General features: G+C 25.1%; 2 protein-coding genes across 2 annotated transcripts; both read right to left on the bottom strand.

Annotated features, from left to right (window-relative positions):
• Nucleotides 1-614: 614 nt before the first annotated feature.
• On the bottom strand, nucleotides 615-3,121 carry LOC124945100 (GDSL esterase/lipase At2g42990-like). Its single transcript, XM_047485472.1, has 3 exons — nucleotides 2,720-3,121; nucleotides 1,025-1,523; nucleotides 615-946 (listed from the first exon to the last, which is right to left on the bottom strand). Exons 1-3 carry the CDS (start codon nucleotides 3,092-3,094, stop codon nucleotides 747-749), a joined length of 1,074 nt encoding a protein of 357 aa, XP_047341428.1. The 5' UTR covers nucleotides 3,095-3,121; the 3' UTR covers nucleotides 615-746.
• A 6,027-nt stretch (nucleotides 3,122-9,148) lies between these two features.
• On the bottom strand, nucleotides 9,149-13,699 carry LOC124945221 (protein-tyrosine-phosphatase IBR5). Its single transcript, XM_047485611.1, has 5 exons — nucleotides 13,259-13,699; nucleotides 12,139-12,238; nucleotides 11,302-11,359; nucleotides 11,045-11,151; nucleotides 9,149-9,729 (listed from the first exon to the last, which is right to left on the bottom strand). Exons 1-5 carry the CDS (start codon nucleotides 13,493-13,495, stop codon nucleotides 9,401-9,403), a joined length of 831 nt encoding a protein of 276 aa, XP_047341567.1. The 5' UTR covers nucleotides 13,496-13,699; the 3' UTR covers nucleotides 9,149-9,400.
• Between the last annotated feature and the right edge of the window lie 1,883 nt (nucleotides 13,700-15,582).

Genomic DNA, 15,582 nt, shown 5'->3' with positions numbered 1-15,582 from the left:
TATTTTTCAACTAAAAAAACATAAAAGTCAATTATTAAGAAATAAAATAAGTGGAATACTAATAAAAAAAAAGTTGAAAACAACCCGAAAAAAAAGGTTGAGTTTTGATTCAAAATAAAAACACATTAAAACGAAAGTAATGGAGATAAATGTTTGTGTTATATTTTTCAACTTAAAAAAACATAAAAGTTAATTATTAAGAAATAAAATAAGTGGAATACTAATAAAAAAAAAGTTGAAAACAACCCCCGAAAAAAAAGGTTGAGTTTTGATTCAAAATAAAAACACATTAAAACGAAAGTAATGGAGATAAATGTTTGTGTTATATTTTTCAACTTAAAAAAACATAAAAGTTAATTATTAAGAAATAAAATAAGTGGAATACTAATAAAAAAAAAGTTGAAAACAACCCCCGAAAAAAAAGGTTGAGTTTTGATGATGGACATTAAGGGCAAAAGAATTAAATAATTGACTTAATTATTTTCTTATTTAAAGAATCAACCACACACTGTCACTAGAAGTGGGAGCATCGCATGAACATATGTCTGGAACCAAATATATATATATGAAAAAAAAAACAATTTATTTAACATCATTAAGCACAATTAAATGATAAATAATACTATGGCCAATATTACTAATTGTAGCAAAATATATTACAATACTATAGAAAAAGGAAATACATTCATACACATACTTTAATAACTATTTTTATTTTGAAGATAATATATGCATGCATAAATTAATTAATTAGGAAAAACATGTTTTAAGATTTCATTATATAAACCATAAGATACGATCCGGTTTGTCTTATCCGTAGGATGAAATGAATCCCAAAACACAAATTTATTTGCATCCGCGCAAGTAAAAGGGTTATACTGGTCGCACATATAGCTCATTTCGACTAGCCCGGTTGAACAACACGCAACAGCAACCGTCTCAAATCCTGATAATTAATATTTTAGAACAATTAGTTATGAGATAATAATTGTATAGTAAAAAAAAACTTAACACAAAACATTACCGTATATAGAAGGTTTCGCGATCATATCATACAAGGCGTAATATGGATTAGCGAAAACGATTGTTACTCCCGGAAGCTCCTTGTTCAATTTACCAATCAAACCGCTTAATTTTCCATTAAAATTCAATGCCACATTGTTATAACTTTCTATGCATGCTGCCCCTTGGCCTCCAATAATTGCATTTGTAGTTCTTTCTAGTGGTAGACATCCCATTGGAGGTAAGCCTCCATATGAGATTTTTCGAGCCCCCAAATCATAAAGTGTTCTTATGAAACCTTCTGCGATCCCCGCAAGAAAATTCTGGTACTGATCGATGTTGTATTGGGATCGACGGTTTGGGAGAAGGTAGTAATTCTCGAGAAAATCGTTGGTACCTATGCTTACGAGGTAGAGGGACTCGGAAATTATTGAAGTAGCCCTTTGATTGCCTACATACGCCTTTAGTTTTTGTTGATATTCTTTGAAGTATTCAATTTCTTTCGAGAGAGGTATCACAGACTGCAAAAATAAATATCTTTTACTAGTAACCAAATAAACAAAATTAAATTAACTTTGATAATGACAAAAATCAAAATTTAATTCTCTTTATGTATAGATGTTGACACATTATTAATAGAAATAATGGTGCCACAACAACCACCGCCCAATACAATTACAACCTAACCAAACCCAATATTTAAAACTCAATATCTGTAATTTTATTTCTTTAATAATATATATAACAGAAATAACTATATTATTAAAATAATATACCATCAATCTATCAAATTACTACAATATCAAATAGTTATAGCTTAGTTAATTGAGTGATCAAACATCCCACATAAGATTAATTCCAAATTATTTTGTACTGTTAATATATTTGTAACAACTTCAATATAATTAAACATTATTTTATTATTTTTCTTATAATCATATCACTTAATTCATTAATTAAAATATTAAAATATCTTTTATTTTATAAATTTATTTTATCAATATATATTATTGCATATAAATAATCCTATACCAAAAGGCAAAATTATTTGACCAAAATAATTATTACATATCAAATTATTTTAATACCTTATTTTAAAATCTTATAAATAAAGTAAATTTATTTAACTTCATGTTTGAATGAGATTAAAAAAGTGATGTTTTATATAAGCTTGGGGATGATTAGATTATTTTGAAATAATCTCAAAGAATTAATACTTAATAAATAAAAGGAAAAGGATAAGAAGAAAAACAAATGACAAAAAATCTTTTTTTTCTTTTATCTAAGTTAATAAAATGCCAGTTTACAAGTAATAACTGGTTAGTTTATTCAAATAACTTAGAAATATTGATTTTGAAGAGATGAAAGATATTTTATTGTAAAAATACTTAAAAGTATTAATATATTTTATTTTTTTTAATATTTTGTTTAATAGAGTGATTAATGTGAAGAATTAGAGGACAATTGAAATAATATTTAATTAATTAAAATAGAAATATTAAATTTAGAAAAATTACCATATAATTCAAGAAAACATTGATCTAATCAGTATGATATATAAGTATGATATATAAGTATGGGAAAGTAGAGATTTCCAGAAATAGTAACAGGTACTAGGAACCCACAAAGTAATAATAAATTTTACAAGTCTAATACTAATAAAATTAAAAGACTTATAGAAATTAATATTTAATAAATAAATAAATGAATGAATTACCAGAACTTGAGAAGTTGCTTCATCATATCCAGTACCAGCAGAAGCAAAACAAACACCAGTAACAAAATCGGAAATATTAAACATGGGATCCAAATAAGCCGGTACAAACGGTCGGAGTCCATAAGCTTCCGATATAAAATCCGGCGGAATCCTACCGTTGGAGAATCTTCCCGTTGGTTTTCCTCCATAGAAATCTCTTCCATAAGGAGCAAAATTACTTTTCAAAAGTGTCGAAATCCCATTATTGTTGCCGGAATCGACTGATGAGTCTCCGAACACAATAATCGCCGGAATCTTAGCTCCGACGAAAAGGGTTGTTCTTAAAATAGTTAAGAGTATTAGGGATGGAATCATCAAAGTGTAGAAAGAAGACATGTTTGATTACTGATATGAGAAAAATGGAGAATTGGGGCTATGATAAATATAAAGGATTGATGAGATGGATCTTATTTGAAAATGATGAATTTAATGTGGGTGAGGTTTGAGAGCATTAAATTGGCTTTAAAATATTGGCAGCCTTATTGATTCTGCATGAAACAGAATTCATTAAGAGGTAAATTCAAGAAAAGAGGTAATGGTGGAGGAGTAAATAGTGGTAATAATTATGATATTATCTTTTCATTTCCAAGACAAATTAAATTATTTAAAAAAAAAAATGAAATTAAAGATAACATTTTTCATTGTTAGAGTAAAGATTGCATTATTTATGGCAAATTTATATATTGTTTTAACAAAATATTAAGAATCTAGCACAATCTATTTCTAGTGAAAAACTTTTTTCAAATTGAGTTTTTCAGTTTGGATTTATTGTAATAAACTTAATTTATTTGAATAATGTTAATTGATGTTGATTTTGATTATTGTTGAATTTAAAAAAAAAATCTCGAACAAACTTTTAGACTCCATAAAAAAAAATGAAAAGGAAAAACTCAAATCGAGATTTGAAATCGTGTGAGATTTTTTTAATGAGTTTTAGTTAAGTTATTCTTGATATTTTCTTCATCTCATGCAAGTTTCTTTTAGAAATAAATTAAACTCTTTTTACAGTTTCTTCAAATTTTGAGATAAAGAGATTTTAAAAATTAGAGCAAGCATGTATTTTGTATGATGTATCTATCCTGATATTGTGTGTTATATGCAACTCTTATTTATATTATTTTAAATTATTTCTTATATTAAAAAAAATAAAAAATATAGATATAGATATATAATTTTTTAATAGTTTTTGTTAAAGCACTACTCACCCAAGGAGAGATAGTACCATAATCTTTGTAACTCTTTAAGTGGTAGGTTTTAATGAACTTTCATTTAAAATAAAGAGATTTTTCACTTTATGAATAAAATAATTGTGTGGATATTTAATGTTTCATTTTGTGGAAAATTTTGGTTGTGCTTTATAGTGTTCAGATAGCTAGATTAACTAATAAGGAATGTATATACATACATATATATATTTTTTTAATAGTATGAGTTTTTATGATCAACGATATTTTTTTAAAAAATAAACGGTTAATACCAATTCATTAAAAATCTTAAAAGTGATAGTGTCAAGAATCATAACTAGAATAGAACCTAACTATAATTAAAAGATGACAATCAACGTATTCTAAAGTATCTAATTAGTAACATTCACACAATCATATAATAAACATTACAAACTAAAAGATTATAATTAATAGCAACTCATAATTATCTCAATCATGGTGTTTATTTCCATATAAGTCTACTGCGTCATGTGTCATTCTTCTCCTTCCCTTGTCCCTTCCTTTTGCGATGAAAAGAGATTGAATCGATGAAGATGATGAAACTTGTTTATTCTCATTGTGTAATCTTTCTTTGAACGAGCCCGTACTAATCTGATAGAAATATTTTTTTCAGGATTTTAGAATTCTTATCTTTGTTGTTCTCAACTTGAGTTTCAGGATTCTTGTATTTGCTTCTTTTAGCTATGGTATCCTCTACAAGTATCATCCTCTCTGGTTTTCTCTGTTACAGCTTGACTTGTTTAAGAATCAAATTCCTTCATCTTCTCTATTTTCTGTTTTATTGTTACCTTTATTCTCTTCTCCAACAGAAACGTAGTCCCTTAACATTTTCCCTTCAATTTCATTGTTTTATTCCCTTTTAGAGTCCTCATTGGTTTCCGCTTCTTTCTTTTCTTCCACATTTTGCTATTTGATTTTAGACTCCTATCTTCTTCCATAAATTGAACACATTTCGTGCTGCCATATTGGAAAGTATTTCAGAATGTTGAGATAAAACATATAAATTCAGTTTGATTAAGCTAACACAGTTTATTGTTATAACTTATTCAGCTTATACGTTATATATCTTAATGACTTTAGCTTATTTATTCGTATTTGCTCTAAATTATCTAGTTTATATGATAAATATTCATCTATCTTTCATTTTTTTTATTTAGAATAATTTATTCATAAAAATTATTGTAAAATCTTATTAGAAAATCACAATTTATTTGTATTTATAAATAAAATCAAAAAAATAAAAGGTCTTAAATAGAATCTTATCTACATGTCATTAAATATTTGATCAATAAATTACATGACATTAGTTTCTGAAACTCATAAATCTTGTTATCTTAAAGCCTTTGCTTTCACATTGTATATAATAAATACATTTTTTATTTCATGTCTCTAGTAGACATTTATAAACTCTGTTATTTCAAATTTTTTTTTTTTTTTTTCAATACAGTTATTTCAAAATTAATAAACGTGTACATTAGTTTAATTGTTCTAGAGAAGACTTCACAATTTCTTTTGCAAATCAAGTAAACATTTTATTTGGTCTAAGCCAATTTAAAATTCAATCCTTAAACTTAAAGTATATATCATTTTAAAATAAGTGCAATAAACAAAAAAAATTTCTAATTTATTTTTTTATCTTCTCAAAATCTTTAATTTGTTTCCCAAATTCCTTGGTCATATATTTTCAGTTTAAATCCAGGCCAATATAAAAATAAAATAAAATTATTTGATATGTTAATAAAGTTTACTTGAGACTTGAGAGTAATATTATTTAATAAAATAAATATTTTTCTCCTAAATAAAAATGTATCTCTTTAATTATAAAAATAACGAGAGTAAAATATAATAATTTTATTAGTTTGTTATAAATCACCTTAAATTTGCTGTTTCAGGTAAAATGTGAATAAAAATTCAACTTATATTATAAATGTGGTGTAGAGTGGAACTAATCTCAAACAACAAATTTGAGCTCGTTTATAAATGTGCAGGTTCAAGTGAAGTTGAGTTTGAACAAAAACAAAATAAAAATAAAGAATAATATATTTGAAAACTATTTTATTTAAATATCTTTGATAAGATATTAATTTAAATAAAATAATATTTTAAAATATATTTTAATTAGATATATATTAATAAATTTAATAATATTTGTTTGTTTCTCTCTCGTTAGTTATCGGGAAAGAAAGATATATGAAATCAAAATTATATTACATAGTAATGAGATGTCTTATGATGTGTAAAAAAATGAATGGTTTTAAATTTTTTTTGTTTGTAAAAGGACTTATTAGATGATGTATATTTTAAGGAAATTTTTCAAATTCACTAATAATCTTAAGGATGAATATATATATTAGTCCTAAAAAGAGTTATTAAAAATGATTGAAACTAATATCTTCTACTATTAATAAACTTTTACTAACAACTTTAATAATTTACTTATTTAACAATAGTGTATACAAAACAAATAAAAAAGTATGTATATCAAAATCATAAATACTAAAAACCAGTATATATATAAATCAAATTAAATGAAAATCAATATAGTGTAGTTAAAAGACCAGAATCAATGTTAGCCCTCATGTTTGGAGTAGTTGAAGGTCACCAATTCAATTCTTGTCACATTTCATTCTTTTTGACAAAGGAAAATAAATTAACTATAAGAAATTTAAGGCTTCCCAACAGAAAAATAGGCCATTAAGTACTATCTATAATCTAAGAAAAATAAACTTGGACTAGAATTTAAATTATTTTTATCATACAAAACTCAAATTTTAAATTGTATTAGGAGATTAGAATTTGATCATTTTTTTTAAAAATTATTTGAGACTTTTTCCCTAAATAAACTGCTTGGCAAATAAGAAAAAATAAAGAGAGTAGAGATTCATTTTTGTTTATATAAATTAATCAAATATTTGACACTAAATTATTATTAATAAATGAAATGTTACATTTGAGCAATTAAGAAAATATATTATATAAAGCAATTCAAAGTTTAATCACATATTATAAAAGCATCCTTAAATTGGACCCGACTCCCCAAATTATAATAGAGCAAAAATAAAATAACATATATAGGTATCTTTGAAAACATTCGAAGATTGAAGTTAAATTTAAACTAACAATTATTATTAAATTTGTTAATAAATAACATTATTTTATTTAATTAATACCAAATAAGATATTAAAAAATAATTTTTAATATAATTAAAAAAAAATTACCCACACACTTTTGTTAAAGAGTTAATGGATGAGATAATTGATATTTGTTTTGGGTAAACATTATGTTAAATTATTTTTTTAAATATATATAGTCTCGTTCAAATTTTTAGATACATATATATTTTTTTAATTTAAATTATTTTTAAGAAAATATATAATAATTTTTATTAAATAATAATATTAATTATTAACAATAATAATATAATATTTTGTGTAAAAATATATATATTTAAAATATGTAAAATTATAATACTAAATAAATTTGTTTTATTGTTTGAATATATAAATAGACACTTCTTTTTTTACCCACAAAAATAATCAAAAAAAATATTTTGTTAAATTAGTCAAAAACAAATATATATATATATATATATATATATATATATATATATATATATATATATATATATATATATATATATATATTTAAATCTGTAAGTTTTTGAATGAATTAATTAATTCTAATTTTTTTTAAGTTAATTGATTTTTTATTGATTAATTTAAAAAAACTCTTTTCAAAAGGATTAATTAATTAAATCCAGAATTCATTTTCTAAAATTAATTAATTCAAACCCTTTTTCTAGGATTATTGATTTTCTATTAATAAATCTAAAACTCATTTTAATTAATTAATTCAAAACTCTTTTCCAAAATTAATTAATTAACTTATAATTGATTAATTTCATATCAAAAGTAAAAAAAAATTGTTGACTAATTCAAGAAAATAAATGAGAAGTGAATAACGATTTAGTTGGTAATATAATAATAGTAGTAGTATTAATTAATGGCAGCAATAGTTGTTAACAATTATTATGGAATTAATTTCAGTTTGAAAAAACAATACTTGAATGAATTTATTTATTTATTTTTATTTTCTGGGTGATTAGTATATATATATATAAATTAAAGTATTATTTCTTAATAAAAATTAAATAGAAGATTTTGATCCTTTTAAGATAGATTATTTTCACTTTAACTAAATAAATTGGTAAGAAAAATAGTTTATTGGACAAGTTTTAGGACAAAAGTTTACTTAAATGTTTTAATTTTGAAAATAAATAAATTGATAATTGAATAAATTCCTTATAGTGCTTGGTTTTCATGGGGAAGATTAAACAAAAAAAAATGAAGTAATTTATGTGACATTATTAATTATTATTTTTCTCATGACATTAAATATTATTGAAGTTGGTTTATAGAATTCAGTTGGGGGTTGATTCTTATTGGAACAGCTAACAAAATTACTTAAAGGCTTAATGTCACATCAACTATTTCTTTATTTAATGCTAACACAGTGATATATTAGACTATTTAATAAATTAATAGTATAGCATTTTATGATAAGAAAAATGATAACTTAACAATAAAATATTCAATGAAAGTAAGTTCACGATTATGACCGATATGTCACGTGGGTAGAAGAGGGAAAATTTTCAAATGTCCGAAAACGGTAATTTTAGGTTCCGAAACGGCCATTTCGGGATTTTTATTTTTTTATTTTTTTTTTGTTCTCAAAATTAGTGGTTTCAAGACCCGAAATGAACGCTTTAATGACTTGGGAACACCTAGCAGACCACGTCGGATTCGTGGACCTGCTTTCGTTGAATCTTTAGTTGAGTTTATCAATCCTCTTTATGATAATATATAATAATAAACTACACAATCATTCAAAAATATTACTATGAAGAACCATATTGGACTATATATTTGTAAAATATTATTTTCTCTAATATTTTATTTCCAATACTAATTTAGACTAGTTTCATTTCTAGCACATTTAGAAACACTTTTTAGGCCTCAATCTAAGTTTTGTATGAGAAATTATCAATAAATTTATGAGATAACATAGAATTATTGACGTTTTTTTGTTTAAACTTGATCGAGAACAAATCCAAATACAAAATTGTTTCCAAATGAACTAAGGAAAGGGATCTAAACACATGCATTAGAGAAATAAGAACACTTGAAACAAGTATATAAATTCATTTACTTTGAAGCTGCAAACCATCTGATTTCAAGGGGGCTCATACAAACTAAAAAAATTTGATTGCATGCCAAACCAGACGAGCAACATATGAAAGTCAATAAAAACCCGACAACAACATTCATAAATATTTCATTGTATAAAAACTCACCAAGTTTTTTCAGAATTCTGCTAGTTGATCAAAGACTATAAAACCCGAAGATACTCAGGTGTTCAAGAGCCATCCATGTGTACATCGTTGCTGTTAGGATTCGTTTGGTTTGCCATATAAGAAGATCCAGAAGCGTTCTTGTGAGCTTGACCAGCCCCGAATGTGAATTCTAGAGGAGAAACATCCAACGGACGGGAAAATATTGACGATGTAATGTTGTTTTGAAGACCACCGAATGTTGGGACTGGAGCTAGTGGATCACTCGGTTTTGAGAATCCGAAGGTGAAGGATTGCATACCTTCGGGTTGAAAGGTTGGTAAGGCAGGAGGGCTGATGTTCTCAATCAGGCCAAACAGCTTCAGCTCGTACTCCTGTAACTGCTGGTTCACAGCTAAAGAATCAAGAAAACAAAATTCATTATATATATTAGATCTTTTAAGAAAACAAAATATAACCTAGTTTTAATTGTTGGGCTGTTTAAGGTACGCATTTTTTAAACTGTATTATAATCTAGAAAAATCTTATATTATTTTCTTTTTTCTGAAAACCTAGCAGGACCCTGCACGTGGAAATCGAATCTCTTTTCCACCCTTGTAACCAGAAAGATGTAGACAATAATCTGAACTTGTATTGAATGAAGCCAAAAATCACATTGTAATCTGTTCATGATCAAGACAACAATCTATATACCAGCCAAAAATCACACTATAATCTTAATCATGCTCTAGAAATTATCTGGATCATGAATTACTTGATATCCAATGAAATCGTGATTGCGACAAAATAATAGTGTTTTCAAACCGGCACAATAGTTTATTACGAAATTGAAATTTGATTATGAATAATCTGTGTTTATGAACTAACATTCTTCAATCAAACTCATGAGGTAGTTAACTACCAACCCGAATCTGTGTGTGGGGTAACCAAAACTCATCAAATACTTGAGTTGCCAAAGTTTTTCTTAGGAATCTAATAGAGAAAGTCTAGTTATTGATCTCTTCATCTTTTCTTGATTAAATTCTAGGTTATACAAAGGGATATGTCCTAGTATATGAGAGTTTTTTTTATCTGTTATAATTATTTATATGTTTCACGATTCATGATAAATTTCTCTCGAGAAAAAAAAAATAGGCCTAGTTGTTGATACATTTTCTTTTATGAATAGGGCTCCAAGCCAACTTGTGGGCCCCTCAATAAGCCATGAGGAGACTAGCACAACAACTCAACTTCATTACCCTTACTCCAATTCAGGTGCTCTCAATAAAAATTTAATCTAAGCCTCTTGTATTGACTCTAGGAAATTCAGAACTGATTCTCGAAATAAGACAATATGAATGCCCTGAAGAAGAATATTAACAATCTTGTACATATCAACTAGAGGAAATATGATATTCATGGTCGGAAAAAAGAGAGTTTTTTATATGTTATATGAGATAGATGACATTTTAATCCTAGTGTATATGGCATAGATGTCCAATCTTATCACTTCTTTTCAATCAAATCAACCAATTTTTTCCCAATCGAATCAAAGAATATACTATATTATTGCTCTTCAAAGCCTTCAATATGAGTCAGTCAAGTGCAAATTCAAAGATCTATATATAAACCCTATCAACCTTTTGAAAAAAAATAGGAATAGTAACAAAGAGAGAGATTTTATTAAATTATTTTTTACAAAAAACAAGTAAGAGAGATTATGTAAGGACCTTGAGTGATTTCAACAGATGGTCTTCGTTCTTTCACCCATTGATAACTCTGTACAAGTGTCCATCTTCTGCTTTTCATCAAGAAGGAAATCACAACAGCTGGAGACCTGTTCAAGAACCAAGGAATTATGTTATTTCTAATAAACCAACAGTTTTTTTTTTTTTTTTTAAATTTTAACTCTCATCTGTAATCTGTATGCTATTTATAAACATAAAACTTAAAAGAGAATAAATCATGTCTGCACAAAGAAATTCACCTGCTTTTCCCTGACATGCAGTGGACAAGAACACGGGCTCTATCTTTTTCACATTGTTCTGACCAAAAAAGAAAACGAGTTGTTACACAGTTTATCAACACTTGAGAACTTCAAGTGGAATAGGCCTAAATTGTGAAGAGTTAACAGACAGGAAGATCTGAACTATAAAAACTACACCAATGATTTACATCTGGAAACCCAATCCTAGATTCTTCCATAGACATTATACCAACAACCAAGAGTAGGACATCTCGAAAGAGAAAGGAAGGGAGGGAGAATTTCAAGTCTTTAAAACTAGGCGAACAAGTGCATGTATGAATTTTTTCTTTTTCAATATTAAAGTTTGTATTTAAAGATCTATCATTTTGGCTTCTCATAAATTCGATATTTTCATTTTGGTTTATCAACCTTTATTTTCTAAGACACTTAATTAGTTTGGCACTTACAATTCAATATTCCCATAATTTTCAATTTTATCAAGCACACTCAAAACGTGACCTGAACAAAAATGAATCTCATATGAAATACTCCACTTTCACGTGCAATGAGTTTCCACCCAAAATTCAATTGGCACTCTACAAAAGAAGGTATAATTGTTCCCTCCGTTTAGTGAAAAATACTAAAACATTAAGCAATCTATTGACCCATCAAGTTTTACTAAGGTATGAAATGGCGCAAACTTAAGAAATCATCCATGGATACATTCTTCACATCCTCAAAAAACCAATAAGGTTGGCATGCTGAACATTTAATCTGATTCATCTTCTATTTAACTTATGGGTAAAACAAGAGAATAACAATATAGGATACACATTAACATAATGAAAAGACACATACCTAGAAACAGGATGGCATCATCAAAAGATAGGCTTTTATCATCTTGGAGACAGTGATAAGTGAAAGAGTTCTTGTAAAGATTTTGACAAGAAGGTACCGTCTACATATAGATAGGCCAATGAAAATTTCAGGTTAAAATTTGTGTGAAAAAACTGCTATTTCAGACTAAAAAACTCCTGCAATGAATAAATTAGATGATATATTATATAATGACATCGAAGATGATAGATGTGAATGAATATGATAGTGGTAGCAGGAAATCTCATCCAAATACTAGGGATTCATAAGACAAATGGAAAATTTAAAATGTTTGTATCACCCAAAATATTAGTGATAATAAAGAGGAATAACCCAATGAATCAACAATACTAATTTCAGTTGATCGCAATCAGAAATCGTCAAATTTGTAGTTGTCACAAATATTTTCTCATTTCATACAAAATGTGTGGCTGAATGAGATTAAACCTCGATTATGATTCCAAAGTTTAGTAAAAACAGTGTAGACTGATAACCAAACGGAATTTATCCAGCTCAAATTTTGTCTAGCCAAATACACCCATATATAGTCATCTCAAAAGACCAGTCAAAGAAGCAAACAGTTTTCTTCATATCTTGTTTAGTTACATTTTCTATAGAACAAAATGGACAAGTTTTTGGCAGAATTTTGTTAGGCCCTAACCCTTTCCCTGTTGGGTCAACACTTTTGTTTTCAAATCCAGATATGACATAGAAACTTCCAGTAAATTTGTGTATAAGTTCGGGACTAAGTTCAAATACATCCCCATCTGGATGGAAAAATATGACAGAAATGGTATTTCGAAATGAAGTGAACATTATCTTCTCCACCAACAGTTGCAAAAAGCTTCAGAATTTGTTAATAATCAATCCCTTTGTTCTTACTATGTAAAGAGACTTCATCAAATTAATAAATCTACTTGATCAGAAAGGTTCACTATGGTTATTTGCCTAACTTAATCACTCTCTTCCTTTGAGGGGACAAATAGCATTAGAGCATGTTAACATAAAATGCAATCTCAGAATCAAGACTGTCCATTGACAAATCGCAATCTCCATCCTTAACCTGAATCCAAAGATTGAAATTTTTGAGAACTAGACTTACATTGAGAATGCGAGAGATACCCTGAGTCTTGAGCAGTTCGGAGCGCGATGCGTTATCATAGCTACCCAGATAGAGAAACTCCGGCAAGATCTCTGAAGGAAAAGCACTGACTTGGAGAGAAGTTTTCTCCGATAGAACAGGCATCCGATGTCCACAAATCCCACATACCTCTCCTTCTTCGAACTTGTGATAGTGGCCGCAAACCCCACAAGGGTTCTCTCTTTCTCTCTTCCTCATTTCGATTAAGATGAGATTCAGATCAAAAATTGTGCAAATTGGACAGCGGTCGGCCCTTGAAGAAAGCTGTAGATGCGAATAGATCGGTGATTTGGGTCTGACAACTAAAGATTTATCGAAATTGAGAGGAGAGATTCATTGCAGGAAGCAATAGATAATAGACAAAGGCAAACTAGTTGTTGTTGTTCCAGTAGTATGTATTATTTACAACTTGGGCGCTTGTCCTAGCTGCTAAGGATATACACATTCTCGTCAAAATGTCTTATTAATTACAAAGATGTCTTTTTCCTTTAATATTCTATATAGTTTCCTTTAATATTCTATATAGGATATAGGAGAGAAAATAATTGAAAAAATAAAAATGAGTTATTATTATCTTATATTATTTTTCATTATTAATTTTATATAAATATATAATTTATTTTTTATTATATATATTTTGATATATATTTTAAATTGTGATTTTATAAAAAAATTAGACTAAATACTAATAAAATTTTGGTATAAATAGAAAATATAATAAAAAATTAACTACAAAATGAAAAAGTTAAATTAGACTATTCATCATAAAAACTTGTATTAAATAAATATTTATGAAAAATAATATTTTAAATATGTTGTTATGCCAATATAGAATATAATTTCTAAAAAAAAAATTGTTGGAAGTAGTTGTAAACTTATTAATTTTGTTATTAAAAAGTTATATAAATTAATAATTGAAATATATATATATTAAAATATAAATAATTAAACTTATAAAAATAGTAATTTAAAATATATATCAAAAATATAAATAATTTAATTTATAAAAATAATAATTTAAATATATCACATTTATAAAAAAAAATTAAATATATATATATATATATATATATATATATATATATATATATAATATATATAATAAGAGTTCAAATATAAATAAATAAATAAATTTAAAAATAAAAAATAAAAAATTAAGTTTGAAATTTGAATAATAAAATTAGTTATTATTATCTTATATATATTATATTATTTTTTATAATTAATTTTATATAAATATATTTTATCTTTTATCATTAATTTATTTTTTCTCTTTATTTAAAATTTAAACTCATGCAATAATAATAATTATTATTATTTTCTATCCGGATATATATTATTTTTTTTCTTAAAATATATATATATATATATATATATATTATAATAAGACTATATTATATATATTTTCTTTAATTATTAATTTTATATAAATATATTTTATCTTTTATCATTAATTTTTTTTTCTCTTTATTTAAAATTTAAACTCATGCAATAATAATAATAATAATTATTTTTTATCCGGATATATATCATTTTTTTTCTTAATATATATATATATTATAATAAGACTATATTATATATATTTTCTTTAATTATTAATTTTATATAAATATTTTTTATTTTATATTTTTTCACCCACTAATCCTATACCATATATATAATATATTATCTTATTAATAATTATATATATAATAACACTATAATATAATATATATAATTTTTTTATAAATATTAAATAATAATAACTAATTTTTTTCCTAATTATTTACTCTTACATTAATTATATATATATATTATATTATTTTTCATTATTATTTTTATATAAATATATTTTATCTTTTATCACACATAATTATTTATATTTTGATATATATTTTAAATTATTATTTTTATAACTTTAATTATTTATATTTTAATATATATTAAATTATTATTTTATAAAAAAGTTAGACTAAATACTAATAAAAATTTGTTATGAATAATAATATAATAAAAAATTTAACTAGTCCTACTAAATTTGTTATAAATAAATAATTGAATGAAAAAGTTAAATTACACCACTCATAATAAAAATTACATTAAGTACATATTTATAAAAAAAATAATATTTTAAATATATTGCATAGAAATACAAAATAATTTTTTGAAAATTTAGTAAAAGTGGTTGGTGTACTTATTAATTTTCTTATTAAAAAGTTATATAAATTAATATTTGATATATATATATATATATATATATATATATATATATATATATATATTAAAATATAAATTTTAAATTTTAA

The sequence above is a fragment of the Impatiens glandulifera genome, chromosome 7 (assembly GCF_907164915.1).
Source record: "Impatiens glandulifera chromosome 7, dImpGla2.1, whole genome shotgun sequence".
Taxonomy (NCBI): domain Eukaryota; kingdom Viridiplantae; phylum Streptophyta; class Magnoliopsida; order Ericales; family Balsaminaceae; genus Impatiens; species Impatiens glandulifera.
The sequence above is the reverse complement of the archived record's forward strand: the minus strand, read 5'-3'. Positions and strand labels throughout refer to the sequence as shown.

Excerpts from the sequence above, each read along its gene's own strand:
- LOC124945221 (XM_047485611.1), bottom strand. The coding sequence starts at position 13,495 with ATGAGGAAGAGAGAAAGAGAGAACCCTTGTGGGGTTTGCGGCCACTAT. Across the intron at positions 11,360-12,138 it reads TGATGCCATCCTGTTTCTAG|AACAATGTGAAAAAGATAGA; the intron begins GTATGTGTCTTT and ends TTTTTTGGTCAG. Across the intron at positions 11,152-11,301 it reads TGCATGTCAGGGAAAAGCAG|GTCTCCAGCTGTTGTGATTT; the intron begins GTGAATTTCTTT and ends GTTCTTGAACAG.
- LOC124945100 (XM_047485472.1), bottom strand. The coding sequence starts at position 3,094 with ATGTCTTCTTTCTACACTTTGATGATTCCATCCCTAATACTCTTAACT. Across the intron at positions 1,524-2,719 it reads AAGCAACTTCTCAAGTTCTG|TCTGTGATACCTCTCTCGAA; the intron begins GTAATTCATTCA and ends TTATTTTTGCAG. Across the intron at positions 947-1,024 it reads CGCGAAACCTTCTATATACG|GATTTGAGACGGTTGCTGTT; the intron begins GTAATGTTTTGT and ends ATTAATTATCAG.